This window comes from Indicator indicator, chromosome Z, assembly GCF_027791375.1.
Source record: "Indicator indicator isolate 239-I01 chromosome Z, UM_Iind_1.1, whole genome shotgun sequence".
Lineage (NCBI taxonomy): Eukaryota > Metazoa > Chordata > Aves > Piciformes > Indicatoridae > Indicator > Indicator indicator.
The window spans coordinates 30,138,434-30,158,277 of NC_072053.1; the positions used below are offsets into that span (position 1 = coordinate 30,138,434).

Here is a 19,844-nt window from a genome sequence, read left to right on the forward strand (position 1 = left end):
GCTTACTTTTTCTGCTGAGAGATTTCTGAAGGCAAAATAGTTTTAATCGCAGTACTGTGACACTGCCTGTCAGTGCATGTAATGTTCTTATACTGTATAATCTAATGAAAAATTAGCGTGGGGTGTTTGGATGATAAAAATGGAAAATAATTCTCTATATTTCCTGTCTTTAAGTGTTTTTCCCTCTTTTTAAATGTTCTCAGATTTTCATGGATCTCAATAGTGCTAGCACTATTGTTTTGGAAGTCTTGACCCAAGCTACTAGTCAAGATACTGCAGTGCTGAAGCCAGCTGAGGAACAACTGAAGCAGTGGGAAACACAGCCAGGCTTTTATTCAGTCTTGTTGGTAAGATACAGTAGAAAAGTGCTATTAAGTAAGCTTTGAGTGGTTTTGAATGGGGTTCTCTAGAATGCGATTGAACCATGGTTCAGCCTCTGTCTGAGAGAAACCTTGAGTCACCATGGTCCAGCTACTGGTATCCCTATGCTGTGCTGTGGTAGTATTGTCATCACTGCAGGCTCTTTCCCTAGGCTTTCACGAGGATGAGAAAATGAAAATTCTAGTGGCATGGAAGAGTGTGCTCTAATGCTAAACCTGTTGTTGGCTTGTGAATTGTAGATAGTAAAAGGCAAACAGGACTACTGTCCCATAAGGCAGGGGCCCTCATGATACTACCAAGGGAAAAAAACCCTTTTTTTTTGTGGAAGTGATGCATTATGACCGCTTCCATTAGGGATTTTCCCTTCTCGTCAGTGGAGAGAGATTCCCAGGAATATTAGCTGAAATAGGAAACATGAATACTGCTAAAGTTTTTACAACCATTAATGAAACAGATGTATTAATATGGTGTGAGGTGTTGTAAACATAATCTGAGAAGGAGACCCACCTGTTTCAGAGGAGACATTGAGATGTTAACAGTGCTGTTATTTTCCAGTTCCTATATGTTTGTTTTCAATACTCTTGAACACAAACTGCTTTTCATACAAACCTGTCTTCAGTACACATTATGAATGATCCAGAGTCATGGAGTGACATGCTCTGTAGACCTTCTGTTTCATTTGTTTGGGAAGTTGGGGGCAAGTACATAGGGAAAGAGGTAAAACAAAATCGGACTTTAAAGCTGTCAGATTGCATTTAATCTTTTTGTCATATTGATGCTATGGTGGTAAACGATCTTGGTAGAAGACAGCGTAAATTGCCCTCAGAAAGGTAAGATGTATTACGTATAGATCCTTTTAATGTTGTATGGTATTTATTAGTGGGCTACAACCTTTCTATCATTTTGCTGAATGTTTGGCATCAATACTTTTGTTGATATGCTTTTTAGGGATTGGGGTTTGTGAGAGTTTTTGTGTGTGTGTGTTGTCTATTATATCTAGAAAGCTGTTACAGCAACAGTTTGAGAGAAGGTAAAATTTCGAATTCATAGTGAAAATTCTTAGTCAGGGCTCAGGTTCCTTGAAGGGTTTAATTGTAGTTCTTCTGACGTGACACCCAAAAGTAGCACATGCTCTTGACCTCATTCTTGCATTTCTCGTGCCCTTTCTTAGGGCTGCTAAAAGCAACTGATGCAAGTGTACACTTTATTTTTTTTTCTTCCCTGTGGTGTAGTATAGCATAAAACCACTGAGCTCACATCTTGTCCTGGGTTAACACAGCCCTCTCTCACAGGCCTCCCTCTCTACACAGAGATGGGAGGGAGAGTAATTAAAAAAAAAAAGTTTTTATTGAGACAGAATTTAGTGAGATAAGATGCACAATTACCTTGGCCTATTTGCAGAAAAGCACAGCAAAATGTAGAAGCAGCAGCAGGAGCCAGGGACCAACCCCATCCCCTGACTCACAGTGGAAAAAGCTCAGCACCCTCAAACACGGAACCCAAAACCAGCACCCAGAACAGGAAACCTCCCATGTTGCAATCTGAACTTCAAGCCCCGTAATACTTTTCCTTCAGCCAGCACTTCATTTTGAAGCTAGCATGACATTCAGCACAACCCAAGACACACCCATTTGATCCCTAAAGAATCACAGGGTGTTGGGGGTTGGAAGGGATCTCTGGAGATAGAGTGCAACCCCCTCAGCAAGAATCCATCTGATGTTGTTCAGAGTATTTATCTCTAGATTCAGTAGTCTACCTTTATTTTAGCTTTTCCTTTTTTTTTTTTTATTTTCACAGCTTTACTGTATAAAATAATTCATCTGTGTTTGTCTGTATATACATATAGGTGCATAAAACTGTAGATAGATGCAGATAAATGTATATACATATGTGTGTATAAAGTTATATAGCTTTTTGGTAGTAGAAACAAATTTCCTACAAATCAGGCAAGTTTCGGAGTTGGTGGCCTACTAGGTAACTGTTCTGCAATCAAAATTGATAGTCAGGATGGTTCTTGGCATGTGTCAGGATAATGAAGATCTCTCCTAAAAGCTGGATTCTGTTCAGAATAAGAAATTACTCTGGATTGTGCAGTGCCATAGACTTCTGAATTGCTAAAGAGTGTAGTAACTGACTGGTGTTAGTAATTATTACTCTTTTATTCCCCCTTAAACTGGATGAGATTAGAAATAAATTTGTCCTATATGCTGGAGTTTTAAAAAATATTAAAAAAATAAATAGTGGTAAACTTTTTCTGATCTTTAAAAATTAATATTTAACACATTATTTGGTGCGTTGGACTTGTATGTCCAATGGTGACTAATACATTTTGTTTACAGGCACCTATACTGGCTTATTTATAAATACATATACCTTTGTATGTATATGTGTTGATAAAATTTCTATTCTACCTGTGAAGTGTTGAGTGGTTTTAACTTGCTCTTTTTTCTAAACAGAATATCTTTACAAATCATACCCTGGATGTGAATGTAAGATGGTTAGCTGTTCTGTACTTCAAAAATGGAATTGATCGCTACTGGAGGCGGGTTGCACCACAGTAAGTTCTGTTTTAATTCAACTTAAATTTCTAAAGTAGGTTTGGTTACACTTGCCAAACTGAAAAACCAGCAAATTCTTTGGTTGGTAAGTTACTTTTAGAATTCATGGTGAAACGGGTAAAACGTTTCAACATTAGGACTTGCTAATGAGTCTTTTCATATTACTTTTTACAACTCTGTTTGTCTTCTGAAAACTGCATTAGAGGGCTCTTTCATATGTGTAAAATTTTTCAGTAGTGTCCTAAGCATTATAAAATCAACACTGAGGCTTTCTGGTAGTGTCAGACATAATAGGTAGTAAGTCTACTGAAGAGATAACTAGGGAGGCATTTTGTTTAAGTGATTCCCAGGTACAAGTTCAATATTTATTCTGAAGGAGGCAGATAAGTTCTGACCTTTATTTAATTTTCTGTTGTTCTCATATGTGACTTGTGTCAATGCATGACAGAGTTCTCCAAAGAAGCTAAAAATTTAAGCAATATTCTTGAGCACCATGTCATTTGTTTAAGGTACAAACATTGCAATTATAATTTGTAATACCTAACCAATTATAGTTCTCAGTGTTCTGTGTGTAGTTGGTCTCTGGGTTTGTGGGGGTTGGTTGGTTGGTTTGTTTTCCTTTGAAAAGTAGGTATAATTTCAAAGTGCTTCAGTTTTCCATCAGTATTTTCAGGACTTAAGACCTGGAAGTGTTCAGTCTGTCTCTTAGATACTAGTAATATGAATAGGTGAGACATCACTGTTGGGTCATGTCGGGTCATTTAGGGGCTGCCCTGCTGAAAGGCAGCTTCACCCAGAAAGACCTTGGAGTGCTGGTGGACAGCAAGTTCTCCATGGAACAATAATGTGCTCTTGTGGCCAAGAGAAGCAATGGGATCCTGGGATGCATCAAGAAGGGTGGTAGGGAAGTTCTTGTACCTCTCTACTCTGCCCTGGTGAGACCACACCTGGAATACTATGTCCAGTTTTGGGCTCCCCAGTTCAAGAAAGAGAACTGCTGGAGAGAGCCCAACAGAGAGCCACAAGGATGATTAGGGGACTTGAGCATCTCCCCTATGAAGAGAGACTGAGATCCCTGGGGCTATTTAGTCTTGAGAAGAGAAGACTGAGAGGGGATCTTACCAATATGTATAAATATCTGAGGGATGGGTGTCAAGTGGAGTGGCCAGGCTCTTTTTGGTGGTTCACAGTGATAAGACAAGGAACAATGGGTTCAAACTTGAACATAGAAGATTTCACCTCAACATAAGGGGAAGCTTCTTTACAGTGAGGGTGACAGAGCATTGGAACAGGCTGCCTAGGGAAGTTATGAAGTCTCCTTCTCTGGAGACTTTCAAAACCCACCTGGATGAATTCCTGTGCAGACTACTGTAAGTGATCCTGCTCTGGCAGGGGGGTTGGACCCAATGATCTCTTGAGGTTCCTTCCAACCTCTGATATACTGTGATACTGTGATGTATGTTGTCAATTGGAATTTCAGGGCCTGTTCTTGTGGGTTATGAATTTAAGATAGTTCCTGAAGTATGGCAAAGTTTTCGTTCTATTCTTTCTTTAGATCATGTATGTGTAAGCTTTTCCAAAGACCTACCAGAAGAGGGAAAAGTGGAGAAATTCTGATCTGCAGGGCATTTTATGTACTGTTGTACTCCTTCATAATTATATAAAGAGGTCTTGTATATGTGGATTGGTATACAATTGCAAAACATGTAGAACTCTTTGGATTCCCTTTTATGAAAGGAAAACACCACATTTGCATGGAAGATGGCATGTATCTTTGACATTTCTGGTTAAAGTGGTGAGGTAATGGTGCTTACATTACTGGTACTTAGCATTATGTGAAGCAATTAAACTATAATGTTCCAATTTGTTGATAATTTAGATTTTAGTGACAGGAGTTAAAAAAAACATTACATTACATTTCTGGCAGAAGAAATGGCTACAATTTTACCATTTGAACTGAGGTAAAAAAACTACTAACAGTCTTTCAATGTACTTTTCCTGCCATTAAAAGTAATGTGATTAAAAATAAAATAAATCATTAGTTAGTATTAAAGATTCCATGGGGTGAATCTGTATTTTTTTAGCTCCATTTCCCCCCCCCCCATTTGTATTTCCCCCCATTTTAGCTCCATTTTCCCCCCCATTTCTATTTTTTCTCATCTGAATTTAATGCTCATCAGTTAGAATATAGAATAAATAAAAAGAAATATTAGTTGCTGTTTAAAACTCTGTGGGATAAATATGTATTAAGGTGTCACTTTATCCAATTGTTTCTCCATTTCTAATGTATTTTTAAATGTCTCATCTGTGACATTGTGCCAGTATTTTGCACTTTTCTTTTAGAAGATTACTTTCAGAAATGCCACTTTAAGATGTAATTTCTCAATTGATTGTTTTGTGAACCAACCATGTTTTGGATTTTTTTTTTTAATATTTCATTGTATTGGCTGCATTTTTGTTGTATTTGCAGATTTCTTGTCTTTCATCTCATGTCTGCAGCTGTCCTGTGTCTACCCATGGTAGAGCTTGCTGTGGTCTACCGAGCCTGTTGGTAGGGCAGATGCTAGACTTAGAAGTAGTAGATTTAGAACCAGTTTCTGCTTCCTCTTCAAGGAAATGATAGTTTTTTTTTTTTTAATACTGTTTTTCTCAATAAGGTGCTAACTCAGGTCTATTTGCTTTAATCAGCTGTTCATTTTCACAAAATTTAAGGAAAAAAATGATACCACTGACATTTCTGCTCTTTGCCAAACATAGTTGAAATTTGACAGGTTTGAAGAATTATGAGAATTGGAGGAGCGTTCTTACAAACAGATATGTTATGGCCTTAATTGCTTAGTAAATCAGAGCTAAATGCAGTTTATTTCAAAACTTTCTGCCTTGAATATTTATGTACTTGTGGAGAACTTTCAGTCTTCACATACTTTCCCAGTAAGTTAAGTGCCGCTGTTACACAAGTGCGCTTCAGCTGCATCCAGCAGGACTGGCTTTACCCGTCTTCTGCTGAGCATTTGTGTTTCTCAGCTTCTGCTGCTACAAAGCAGGAAAATGTTGAGATTGGGAATTGCCTGGCTAGTACAGCAGCAGAGCATTTCATTATGCTAAAATACATAGCAACAGAACAGAATACAAACAATGTGTTTTTGAAGAAACGATCCTTCTGAAATATTTTGCTCTTTGCACATGTTCACCAACGCCGAAGCTACCAAACTATCCACCTGCCTTGGACTTAAAGCAGCATTTTCCAGTGGGAGGGATTTTTAGAGCTGGGACTTGGACCCAAGTACAGGTATACCAACCTATTAGGGGGTCAGTTGATGATTGTTGTTGTTCCCAGGCAATAAGGAGGGGAATAAGAGTCAGGTGCATCAAGGGGGCACCTCAATTTTCTGGATCACGGTTCATGATCTATACTGCCTTGCTAGGAGGTATTTGTTATTTTCCTGAAAGAACAGGGGAACCCAGTATTCATGTGCGTAATAAGGGAGTGCCTTAGTGTGGCAGTTCAGGCTGGGTGCCTCCTGTTCCTGCCACATAAGCTCCACCTCCGGTGTCTGAGTGTCCAACCCAATAAGATGGACACAGGAAATGCCATATTTCTACCCATAAATCCTGCGCCCTATAAACCCATCTGCAAAGTCATTCTTTTCCTCTTTCTTCCCTCTCTGCTCCCGTGGGAGATGCTCCCTGTTGGGTAACGGTGGGGGAGTATCTCAAGGCCTCTTAGGTCTGTCTAGGCCTAATGCCAGGAGGAGAAGCAGGGGAGCAGTCTCAGACCTGGCCAGCCTGAGACTTGCCTAGCAGTGGGGGGGGAAAGAAGGAGCCCTGGGGGTTTTGGGTAGATCCTCAGGTGTGGAGATGGGAATTATTGGGAGGCCTTTGGGTGTTATGTAAGGGATGCTGTACGCTTTGGGATATCTTTGCCACTATGCTTGTAGATTTTGTAGTTTCACCACTTTTCCATTTAAACTTTCCATCACTCTTCAATCCATTTATGTGAGTGTCATTCTTTTGTCACTCTCAGGGCAAGAGACGATCTGTCTGGCCCTAAACCAGCACATATAGCATTCTGGTATACTGCCTTTAGCAATCCATTTTTGACTTTCCAATGAATTATTGTGTAACCCATGGAGGGCAGTCGTACCCTATGCCCATGTGGGCAATGAATGGGGGAGAATCAGAATACCACACCTCCTCAAGAGGTGGTCTTGCCTTATGATTTTTGAATGTGGTTTTATTTTCTTCAGAAATGGCATTATTTGAATTCAAGTGTTGAATAGCCTAAAGTGAGGGTGGTGAGACACTGGAACAGATTGCTCAGGGAGGTCATGGATGCTCCCTCCCATGTGGCGTTCAGGGCCAGGCTGGATGAGGCCTTGAGCATCCTGGTCTAGTGGAAGGTGTCCCTGCCCATGGTGAAGAGTTGGAACTAGATAATCTTTAAGTTCCCTTCCAACTTAAACCATTCTATGAATTTATGGTTTTGATTTTAAAGATAATTACTGTTAAATCTTGTCATTTGTAGACTTTGATGTGGTTACCTGTGTTTTTATTTGAGTGATAACTATGAATAAGCCAGAAATCCAAATGTGAAGATTTAGGAAACAATAAATTTTTAAAAAAAATTCCAAAATAACTTTGTGTTTGGATACGTATTTTTCTGTACCTCAAGCACAGAAAATGATCCGAAACTTTGAAACAGCAAATTATGAAAAACTAGAGCACAAATACTTAGAAGCTCATCTCTAGAAGAGCTTGTTCTAATCTTTGATTTGCTGTATTAAAGTGCTGAAGGAAAATAACCTATTGAATGTTACACATTCATCCTAACTGCTAGCCTGACCTTGACAGGAATGCGTGTATCTTGGGGCCTCGTCCCCAGCAGATGTCACTGCACTCTGGGGAACTGCCTAGAGACCCTATCATGTAGTTGTGGTATTTCAGTCTGCACTGATTTCTTGATTTCTTGATTTTTTTTGTTTGTTTGTTTTTTTTAATTATCAGAAGCTTCTGTACTTGAGGCATTCATCCTCCTGACTGTATTTATTTTCCTTTGTTTCATTTGTTATGAAAAAAGTTTTAATTACAGAATTTTTATTTCTAATAAATTAATAAATTGAATGCTTGATGATCTTGGAATAGGCATACAATATGATTAGTTGTAACTCTGAAAAACTAAGATGAAGTAATTGTAATTCTGAAAAATTAAGATGAGCTCATGGGCTCACAAACAAGGAACAGGTTGGCTTTCTTTTACAAACCAGGTTTTAGATGCACTCTGTTATCCCAAAAAGTGAATTGTTGTACAAGGTAAACTTAATTGAGATTATCTTTCTTAACAGTACTAATAACAGCTTTAAAGTTTCGGAAGTCACTTAGAGTATGCCTGCATGCTTGGAGAATACATGTTGCATTTTTTGGTAGTTTGGAAAAAAAAAAGGACCACAGAAATCTTTCTCTAAAATGCCGTCAAGACTTTGGAAATAGCTCCCTGAAGTAAAACTTTCATCGTTGCAGAAATATTTGTAAACTTTACCCACAATGTTTTGAGGTGCAGTTTAATTTTATGTAAAAATATCTTAAAGCATAAGTCTTGATAGAAAAACATTCAAATGCGCTTTCTGAGTGATATAAATTAACATTTGAAAGTAAGAGTATGCAGTTTTGAGTCATCAGTGAGACAACAAAGTTGCGGCTTGAAAATATTTAAGAATATTTGCCTGAGAATATTATACTGAGAATATTTGATTTATAAAACAGTGACTACTTGTGTTATATAGGGAGGGGGAAAATGTGAAAATTGCAATACTGTTGCAAATATTTGATCTTATGGTAAGTCTTACCTCTTTTGTTTATTATTTTGAGATGAGTATTTGGCATTTTTCTATGTTAGTGTAAAAGCTGCGTATCAGGGAGATTTAGGCATTTTAAACCTCACTATATAAAACAAATAGGTTAGTATTTGGGTCTGAGGTCAGACAACAGAAAGTGGTTCTGTCGGTGTCATGCTGATACGAAACTGGGGAAGTGGCTGACCCTCTGGAAGGCTGTGCTGCCACCAGATCTGGATACACTGGGCTAAGGTGAATCTTATGAAGTTCAGTAACAGCAGACACCTGTACAGACTAAGGATCATCTTGCTGGAAGGCAGCTCCATGGAGTAAGACCTTTGAGTCCTAGTGGCCAGCAGGTTATCCATGTGCCCATGAGCAATGTGCCGTTATGGCCAAGAGGGCGTCTTGGGGTGCATTAAGAGCAGTGTGTCCATTAGATTGAGGGAAGTTCTCCTTTCCCTCTACTCTTCCCCTGTGAGACCGCACCTGGAATACCATGTCCATTTTTGGGTTCCCCAGTTCAGGAGAGACAAGGATCTGCTGGAGGGTGTCAAACAGAGCGATGAGGATGACTGTGGGACTTCAGCGTCTCTCCTATGAAGAAAGACTGAGATAACTGGGGCTGTTTAGTTTGAAAACACTGAGAGGGGATCTTATCAATATCTATAAATATCTGAGGGGTAGGTGTCAAGAAGAAGGTGCGAGTCTGTTTTCAGTGGTGCCCAGTGATAGGACAAAGACCAATGGGTACAAGCTAGAACACAGGAGGTTTCACTTGAACTTAAGGAGGAACTTCTTCACTTTGAGGGTGGCGGAGCACTGGAACAGGCTACCCAAAGAGGTTGTGGAGTCTCCTTCTCTGGAGGCTTTCGAAACCAGCTGGGATGTGTTCCTGTGCAGACTGCCCTAGGTGATCCTGCTTTGGCAGGGGGGATTGGACTTGATGATATCTGGAGATGCTTTTCAACCCCTAACAGTCTGTGATTCCATGTGTTGATTTCCAGCCACTAGACTTCATGGAGTGGTGATTTCATACATGCATATAAATTGAAACAATTCAAATGAAACAATTTTCGTTTGAACAACCATGTTTAATTAACTTCAATCTTGTGTACAAGAACCACCTTTCTAGGCCCTATCAGTGAATGAAAACCTGTTTTGTTGTTTTCGTTTTCTTCTGTATAATCTATAAATATTGACAAATACTTTCTAAAAGCCATTATATTTCCTGCCTTGAACTTAAAAGAAAATTACATGGATCATATAAAGTCTGAAGCAATGCAGGAGTGATAGGATACTGTAACTTGTAGCCTTAAACTGATAGAGATCACTTAAAAGGAAGTATAGCAATAGCATAAAGCTTCACTGGGATGAAAATTCACCCTTATAACTTAGAATTTACCTTTCTGACTAGTTTTCCCTACATCGTTGAAGACTGCATTGATATATATTTTTCACTCAAAGGTATGATTGTCAATGGGTCCATATTTGTAGTGTATGAATTTATTGTAGAAGAGAATTTGAGGTAGAAAAGAATTAACTGCTTTTGCAGAAGGAGTTGTCATCTCATAGTAGTAATGCCCTATACTGGGCAATGTTTTGTCATTACCCATTAATATATGGGTAAAGTCATGCTTGAGTAATCTGTCCTCACAGTAATAACTATAATAACCATCTAACAACAAACAGTTTAGAGTTTGTATTGTATTCCCTTACTTTCTTAATACATCTTGGTACTTTACTCTGAACTTCCTGTTTTGCCATTTATATTTACAAAGATCATATCTAAACCTGAGGTTAAAAGTCCTCATAGATATTTGTCTCTTCACTGTTCTCTCTTTTTCTAATTGTCTTTGAGATACTGGAAAAAGGGTGTTCTCTTGATAGTTTATCAAACTGAAATACATTAGTTTCAGGAAAATGATGTATAGAAGTGATCTTTATACAGTTAAACACAAGTGCACAAATGGAAATGATCATTTAACTTCTGTGGCTGGCTAGTAACAGTGAGAAAGTAATTATAAATGTGAATTAGTAGTTTGGTTTTTTAATTGAAAATTAAATAATATTCTAATATTCTGACAGTGCTCTTTCTGAAGAAGAAAAAACTACATTGCGTGCTGGACTTATCACCAACTTCAATGAGCCAGTGAATCAGGTTAGTGATGAGTGATTACTTTCCCAGCAAATGCTTGTATTGGTATACAGTTTGGTTTCTCTCTTTGCAAAGTGTTTAATAAAACTGACAAGTTGCGATTTACTTATTGCCTTTCGGACAGATCTTTAAGTTGAAGTCTTCCAAAGATCGTAATTCATAGAAGCATTTAGGCTGGAAACATCATATTCTGCCTCTTTGTTTTTCTTGTTGCAGTGTCAGTTCATGTCGTTCATTGCTCTTCATGCAACCATTTGGTGAAATGATTCAGGGAGTAGAGGTAGCTCTAAAAGAACCTTTTAGCTTTATCTGTCTGCAGTGCTGACTCTCAGTATAGCCAAACAATGAAGTGTGGAGGTGATGTAGGAGGAATGAGCTGTTGATGATGCTACTGCATAAACCCACCAAAGCAATATTGCTATCACAGATCTGATCACAGCATTAATGAACTTCAATAGGGATAATAACAATTTATTGTTCAACTGAGTATAGAGCTAGTGTTAGGGGCTCAGAATATGAGATAAATTCGTCTTCCTTCTGCTAGCTTATTCTTACTTATCTGAGATCTGCAGGGAAGTATTTGGTAATACTTTAAGCTAGGACTTAAAGAACTTTGTCAAGAAAATAAAGAAATTATTTGTGCAAGGTGAAGCTTAAAAGGTAGAACAGACAAGTTCTTCAGGCAGTTCAGTTTCAGCTTTTCAGGATTCTTCACGGGGATTAATGTTTGTAGGATTAGCACAATGTGTCAAGACCTTTATAGAAGACCTTTGTGCAATGACAATATTGAGTAGAATTTGAAGTTTTTAACTCAAACGTAGTTGTTAAAAATGCTCGTAGACATGCAAAAATTCTTTACGTTTTTAGTGCAGGTATAGCTCAAATGTAAAAAATACAACCAAATATTAACTTGATTCTTTATTTCAACCACAAATTTCATTATGCTACTACTAGGTAGTATAGAATTTGTCAAATATTTACTTTTTAAGTGTTGCATGACACTTACATTTCTAAAAACCTAATGTTAATTGCATTGTATATAAAACAAGTTAAACTTGTTGAACTTTTACCATACCTTCACTAATATTTAATCAGTTTGCCTCTCAGGACAATCACATGGTATAGTTATGGGCTTTAGTTCTAGATATTGTGCAGTGATAAATTCCACTGCTGCAAGTCTGAGACTATAGTTGCAAGCTGAGATTGGAAATTTTTTAGCTGACATTTTAAAGACTAGTAGCTTTATGTATGTATGTGTGTCCTTATGATATTTCGGGATGCAGTCTGTTTAAAGTGTGGAGGATTTTGTTTTATGCCATCGTCCTGCTTCTAGTTGATTTCCCGAACAATTGCTGTGATACTGAAGCCTGCTTGTAGAATCCATCTTCTTTTCTTTCTCCCCAGCCTGCCTTGTACATATCTTGAGGTTTCTCATCAGAAGCATCTTTAGTCCCCAGTCTGCTTGGTGTGCATGCATTTTGGTATCTTATGTTCCTGATGATTGCACTTTTCCAGTCGCAGATACTCCTTAACACAATTGCGATCTGATTGTGGTTCCTGAATCACTGAAGACAGTAAAATTCTGATGTTTGTATTTGTAAAAAGAAAAAAGCTAGCCCCCAAATAGAAATAGGCATAATATTGAGATATGATTATAAAAGCTGACTTCCAGGGGAGGTGGAGAAAAAAATCAGAACATACCATATGTTGGGAGCATAATTTCCATGCCCTCTGAAGATATTTACCATATGGAGGGAACAGAGTAATGAAATACTCCTTAAAATGTATGACAGCATATTTTTTTTTCCTGCTTAAAAAGCCAGTCCTCAAGGAAAAAGTAGTTTTGGCATCCTTTAAGATGCGGCTACTTACATTGCACATAGAGAAGAGTTTGCTTCCTCCTTTCTGTCAATTGACGTCAGTTAATCTAAAAATAGTAAGAGTACCAGCTCTTCCTTGCAAATTTTGATGTCAGTTTTCTGAGGCAATTCTTCTCTTGTATAAGAAAGAGGGTAGGAATGAGTATTGTAGGAAGTTTTGAAGTGTGGTCCGGCTTCACATGAAATGGCTAAGGAAGCAGTAAATGAGGGCATGGCTGTTCCTTCTTATGCCTGGATTATATTCCTTTGATAGCATAAGGTGACTTCTTCCCAGGGCTGGAAGTGTGGTGGTAGTTGTAAAGGTATTTTGAATGTAAAGGTATGTTGAAGGTGAAAACTCAGTGTGAGTGGGGTAAGAATGAGGAAACAAGAACATGAAGTTTTCTATATTTGGTTATGACAGATTATACAGAATTTATGAAGGCGTATTTAAGGAAAGGGAGTTGTGGAGCAGCTTAAGTGGGAAATATATCAATGATAAAAGGAAGAGCAGGGAAAAGGTGGGCCCACTGCTGAATGAGAGGGGAGATATGGTAACTGATGATGCAGAGATGGCAGAGCTGCTGAATGCCTTCTTTGCCTCAGTCTTCACTCCTAAGACCAGCCCTCAGGAACCTCAGTCTTTAGAAGCAAGGGAGCTGAACTGGAGAGATGTGGACATTCTGCTGGTCAGTCAGGATAGGGTTAGAGATCCCCTATACCATCTGAAGACACAAATCCATGGGGCCTGATAGGATGCATCCATGAGTGCTGAGAGAGCTGCTGATACTGTTGCTGAACCTCTCACCATCATCTTTGAAAAAGTCATGCAGAACAGGAGAGGTCCCTGCTGACTGGAAGAAAGCAAATGTCACTCCAGTCTTCAAAAAAGGCAAGAAGGAGGACACAGGCAACTACAGACCAGTCAGCCTCACCTCCATCCCTGGAAAGTTGATGAAGCAGCTCATCCTGGAGGTCATCTCTAACCACATGGAAGACACGAAGGTTGTCAGGAGTAGCCAACATGCATTCCCCAAGGGGAAATCTTGTCTAGCTAACCTAATAGCCTTCTATGAAGTTATGACCAAGTGGGTAGATGAGGGAAGAGCAGTGGATGTCATATATCTTGACTTCAGTAAAGCTTTGGATACTGTCTCCCATAACATCCTCATAGAAAAGCTCAGGAGATGCAGTATAGATGGCTAGTCAGTGAGGTGGATTGCAAACTGGCTCCACAACAGAGTTCAGAGGGTCATCATCAGTGGCACAGAGTCAACTTGGAGGCCTGTGGCAAGTGGTGTCCCCTAGGGATCGGTACTGGGTCCAGTTTTGTTCAATATCTTCATCAGTAACCTTGAATGAGGGCATTGAGAGTACCCTCAGCGAGTTCACTGATGATACAAAACTGGGGGGTGTTGGCTGACACCTGTCAGGCTGTGCTGCCATCCAACGTGACCTGGACAGGCTGGAGAGCTGGGTGCAGGCAAACCTCATGAAGTTCAACAAGGACAAGTGCAAGGTCCTACATCTGGGGAGAAATAACAAGAGGCACCAGTACAGGTTAGGGTCTGCCCTGCTGGAAAGCAGCTCCACAGAGAAAGACCTTGGAATGCTGGTGGACAGCAAGTTCTGCATGGAATAACAATGTGCTCTTGTGGCCAAGAGAGCCAGTGTCCAGTTTGGGGGTCCCCAGTTCACGAGAGACAGAGACTTGCTGGAGAGAATCCAACGGGGAACCACCAGGTTGATGAGGGGACTTGAGCATCTCCCCTATGAAGAGAGACTGAGATCCCTGGGGCTGTTTAGTCCTGAGAAGAGAAAACTGAGAGGGGATCTGATCAATGTCTATAAATATCTGAGGGGTGGGTGTCAGGAGGAGGGGGCCAGGCTCTTTTTGGTGGTACACAGTGATAGGACAAGAAGCAATGGGTTCAAACTAGAACATAGAGGATTTCACCTCAACATGAGGAGAAACTTCTTTACAGGGAGGGTGACAGAGCACTGGAACAGGCTGCCCAGGGGGGTTGTGAAGTCTCCTTCTCTGGAGACTTTCAAAACCCACCTGGATGCGTTCCTGTGCGGACTATACTAGGTGATCCTGCTTTGGCAGGGGGGTTGAACCTGATGATCTCTTGAGGTCCCTTCCAACCTCTGATATACTGTGATACTGTGAAATGGACAGAGGGTATAAAAAAGGCTGGTTGTAAACCTTGGCTCATCAGTGCTGGTATCTGATCAAACCCTTGTGCCTGATCATCACCATCTGTCCCTCCTTCCTTAGTTAACTGTCTTTCTGTGTAACCTGTGTTCATTGCATGTGCATGCTGCCAGGACTAGCTACCAGATGCTGGCATGGCTAACGTGATTGGGATTTGGTGCCAGTCATTGAAGTCAGGTGGTGTGGGTGGTCTAGGTGCCTGTGGTCAGTGATGTAAGGATCTGGAGCAAGTGAGAGTCTTGGCTTCAGCTGTTGGGATGGGACTGCAGCTTACAGGCACATGTGCCTTGAGAGAGGGTATGTTGGTCTAAAAGCCATTACTCAGGTATAGCAGAAATAATATGTAATCCACAGTCTACACTTGTTTGTAGGAAACAATAGAAAAGTTCACTAAGTAAAAAGTGGTTCACAAACGTCTATTTCTTCATGTGTGGGATTTCTAGAACAAGTAATTTAGTGGTCTTTATGTAAAACTTAAACAAGCTAGCCAGTTATGCATTTTATAGAAGTATTTACTATAAATAGAAAATGTAAGACTTTTTTTCCCCACATTTTTTTGTGTTCCACAAACTTAAAAATATTTTGAGGGAAAAACCCCCACAAAGCTAGCAGTCCATGCAGGTGTTATTTGACTGTTAATGTCTGCATTGTACATTTTCTGAATCATTTTTGACTTTGTGGATCTGTGTCTTTTTGTGTTTGTGAGGGGTTTGGGGGCTTTTGTTGTTGTTATTATTTTGCTTTTTTTTGCAGATAGCAACTCAGATCTCTGTACTGATAGCTAAAGTCGCCCGGGTGGACTGCCCAAGGCAATGGCCAGAACTTATACCCACTCTTCTAGAATCTGTGAAGGTCCAGGATGATCTGCGACAGCACAGAGCTCTACTTACCTTTTACCATGTTACGAAGACCCTGGCATCCAAACGGCTTGCTGCAGACAGAAAACTTTTTTATGATGTAAGTAATATGATGCAATTTTCTAGAGCATGCAAACCACACGTTGTACATGCTTGCTACTTCCTGTGGTGCATTACTGTCAGGTATGTTGACTTCAGTATCTGCCTTTGAAACAGAAGTGCTCTAATTTTAAATGTATGTACAGCATGAAATAATTGAAAGTCAGTTTTTAGGTGAAATGGTTTCTATATCTGTATTAATAATTTTGCATTCAGCTTGAGCCTCACCTACCAGACGCTATCTGCATATCAGCCTTATGTTACCATGCTGTACAGCAGATCTTACTAAATAATGAATTTGCAGTGGTTTTGGAAGTGTGGTCTTGTCCTAGTTTTGAGCCATGAGGTGCCCAGGGCAAAAGGACAAAAAAGAATACTTTACCCTTTCCCAAGGAATAAATCGAAAAGAAAAAAAAAATTTGCAACACTTGATTGGGAGTTTAAATGGAAATTCTATTTACAAATACATATAAAAGGCATTCAGGTAAAAGGAATACATCTGGGCCTACCAGGCCAAACCTTTCAGAGCCTTCTGAAAACCTCCACTTGACTCAGTCCCAGAAGGCCTAAGAGCAGGCCAAAGTGTCCCCACCACCTGACCCAGGCCTACCATAGGCTTCAACAGGTCCTGTGGTGTACCTTGAAATTCCCTGCCAGCCAAGGCTGGGAGAAAGCCATCACCCCCACATAAAGTCAAAGTGCATGCACTTCCCGAGATGGAGAGAAGAGAGAAAGATCTGGCTGTACACTCCCTTAAATAGAGAAACACAGGAAAATGGAATAGAATAACATTACAATATCCTGGGGTGATCTGCCCATCCCCCTGGGACTCTATAGCCTCTGGAAGACTTTTCTTGTGGTTATACCAATTAACTTTTGATTTCCCTTAACCTACAACAGGTCTGAATTCATAATTCAACATAGTCTTAAAAAAATGTTTTTAAACGTCTATACCACATTATTTTCTTACTTTTGTCATCGCTGGGAATATATTTTGGGTTTTTCAGATCACCTTCATGTTCCAGGCTAATTAAAAGGCAAGATGTGAATACCACAATGCTAAATCTTGTCTGATGCAGCTTACCTTTTCCATTGTAAGAATCCACTGGTTTCAATACCTTTGGCTATAGGTAAATGTTGTGTCTCTGGTCTCACTGGGAGTTAGGCAATGGTGTGATACAGTTAACCAAATTTAGTGAGTTAAAACATCTTGTCCAAACATGTTACATTTTGAATTTTCAAAATTTGATCTTCAGAACTCCATTTTAAAGAAAATATTATAGGGCAGATAATGAAGGCTGTTTCTAAAAGTTTATCTGTGTAGAAAAAGATTTCTGCCTGTGTAATCACTAAGGTTGTAATCATAAAGAGTCTGAGGAACTGAAGGCTGGGTGTTGTAATAGGACAGGACTGAAATGATATATTGCTATGAGATGTCTATATAGAGCGTGTTTTCTTTCTGCCATGTATCGGTAGGGATAAATATAATCTGTGTCAAGGAAATACTTGTTTATATTTTGAAATTTATTATAACATTACACAAGTTGTATATTTGAACACTACGGGCTTTGATATAGTCACAGATGTTAATTTCAAAGCAATAAAGGCCAAGCAAGATAATGATTTTCTAGAGCTCTAGTAAATGAAGATGTTTCTCATACAGCTTTGTTTTGCAGCCAAAAATACTGCCAAATCTCAAGGATATAACAAAAAGATCAACTCGATCCCAAAGCCCCTTCATAATATAGTCCTTCATAATATAGTCAAAGCTTTATCAGTAGAGGGAGAGAAAGGTATTTATAGGTAGTAAGGTCCAGAGTGAGTTGTTAAAGTTGTCATGTCTAATAGTAACTAATACCTTTGTTACTTTCACCATCTTAGCAGGTTTACAAATAACTTGGTTGCCTGCAGTCATTTTTGTCTTTCTAAGAAACCCATTAAGTTTGTATGAACTTTTTTTCCTTACGGAATGCTGTTTTCCCAGCGTAGTATTTTCTTTGTATACTCTTTTATTCATGGGGTGAAAACCTCAAAGGAGAGGCTTATAACAATTGATTTGTATGGCAGTTCTTGTCAAAATTAAAATAAAAATGACATTTTCATTTTTAAGCAGGCTTTTTATGCTACCATGATGGTTTTTAACATGTGGATATGTCAAGTATCTGAAGTTCCTTTAATACACAATTTGGTGTGAATGGCAGTTTTCAGTGTATGCACTTTAACTTTACTGGCACTAGTATCTATAATCAGTATTTGAAACGTAAGATGGGATAAGAAAGTTTTCTGAGTACCTACCACTATAATGTTTGCATTTAAGGATTAATATTTTTTTAATAGTGGCAAAATTTGACAACTTTTGAACTCTGCTTCTTTGCTCTTCTGGTAAAGAGAATTCATGTCTGTTAGGTGGCATGTGGCTTCCCTAGGACAGTCAAAACACCTTTCTTGTGGGATGGAACCATTTGAAGCTAAAAGTTCTAAAAGATTAACTGCAAACTTTCTGGATGCTATCAGATAAGTTTCAACATTTTTTGTAGTACAACTCTGGAAACATTTGATACATTTTTCCTGTGGTAAGGTACTAAAGATAAGAAGATCATGCTTGCAAATAAAGTATCCGTTGTTGAACTCTGTTATCTGAGGTTTAAAAAGAAAAATGTTAGATGGCAGACAGGTTATGATATATTAACTTCTCAATGCAGCTTATGTCTTACTGCATCTTTCTGGTGAATAGCACAATGTTATAATGTAACAATGTGAGAGCTGAAATCCCCCCCACTGGCAATAACCAGGCTAACTCAGTCTGGAAGCAAATGAAAGCTGTATTTACAAGCAACTCTACAATCTGTGATGAAATGCAATGAATATGTACAAATATACACTATTCACAACAGTTAAAATATGTACAATCAATAGAAAAGCACAACCGATTTCCTTTTGCTTCCCCCAAAAGGGGGCCTCCCCCCTCAGACCAGAAAGAGTCCCCCAGACTCCCCTGGCAGAAGGCAGAGAGTTAAGAAGCAGAGAGGCTGTAAAACTTAGCTCGCCAAGGTCGGTGTGTTAAGCCAGAAGAGAAGCAGCAGCAGCCAGACAGCCCAGCAAGTTGCAGACTGCAGACTCCGACTTTGTTTTGAGTAGTGGTTCTTAAACATTTCTATCTATCCAATGGAAGTCTTTAGAACAATCATTATTTTGCTTTCTTACAGCCAACAGTGTCTTATTTACATTCCTTTGCTTTCTCTGCTTGAATTTTGCAAAGAAAAATTAAAAAGACAGTTGTAAACCATCACATATAACTACACTAACAATCTTCAGGACAGAATTAGCTGCTTTAGTACAAAGAGAAAAATGTGACATCTGGTTATATACCATTTGGTGATGCACTTATAAACACCTATTTTTTTTTTAAGCCTGTTTTTCTGGACTTAAGTCTATAATATGGGAATGGTGTCTCTTGGAAGTAAAACTAGTGAGCTTTGTTTTTCTATATAGCACATATTGGAGAAGTGATGTCATGAATTTAACACAAATCAGTGAGAATAACAGTTGCAGGTTTTTTTTTTTTTTTCCCAATGCATTTGACAAATCTTTCTGTTGCTTCTTGGTCCTGATTTTGAAACACTTCCCCCCCTCCCTCCTGTTTCCCTCCTGCTCAAAACTGTGAAGTGGGTATTGATCTCTTTTACCTCATATCAAGTGATGGGACAAGAATGGCCTTAAGTTGCGCTTGGGGAGGTTTAGATTGGATGTTAGGAGAAAATTCTTTACTGAAAGAGTGGTCAGGCATTGGGACAGGGAGTCACTGTCCCTGGAGGTGTTGAAAAACCTTAAATATGGCACTTTGGGACATGCTGGTGTTAGACTGATGGTTGGATTTGATCTT

The 19,844-nt window shown here is 39.1% G+C and overlaps 1 protein-coding gene across 1 annotated transcript in view; it reads left to right on the forward strand.

Annotated features, from left to right (window-relative positions):
- The first annotated feature begins 209 nt into the window (after positions 1–209).
- Positions 210–19,844, forward strand: part of IPO11 (importin 11) — a 94,122-nt gene continuing 74,487 nt past the window's right edge. The window contains exons 1-4 of the mRNA XM_054397354.1: positions 210–347; positions 2,838–2,938; positions 10,859–10,931; positions 15,759–15,962. Coding sequence (XP_054253329.1) covers positions 210–347; positions 2,838–2,938; positions 10,859–10,931; positions 15,759–15,962 — 516 coding nt within the window. The remainder of the gene's footprint in view (positions 348–2,837; positions 2,939–10,858; positions 10,932–15,758; positions 15,963–19,844) is intronic.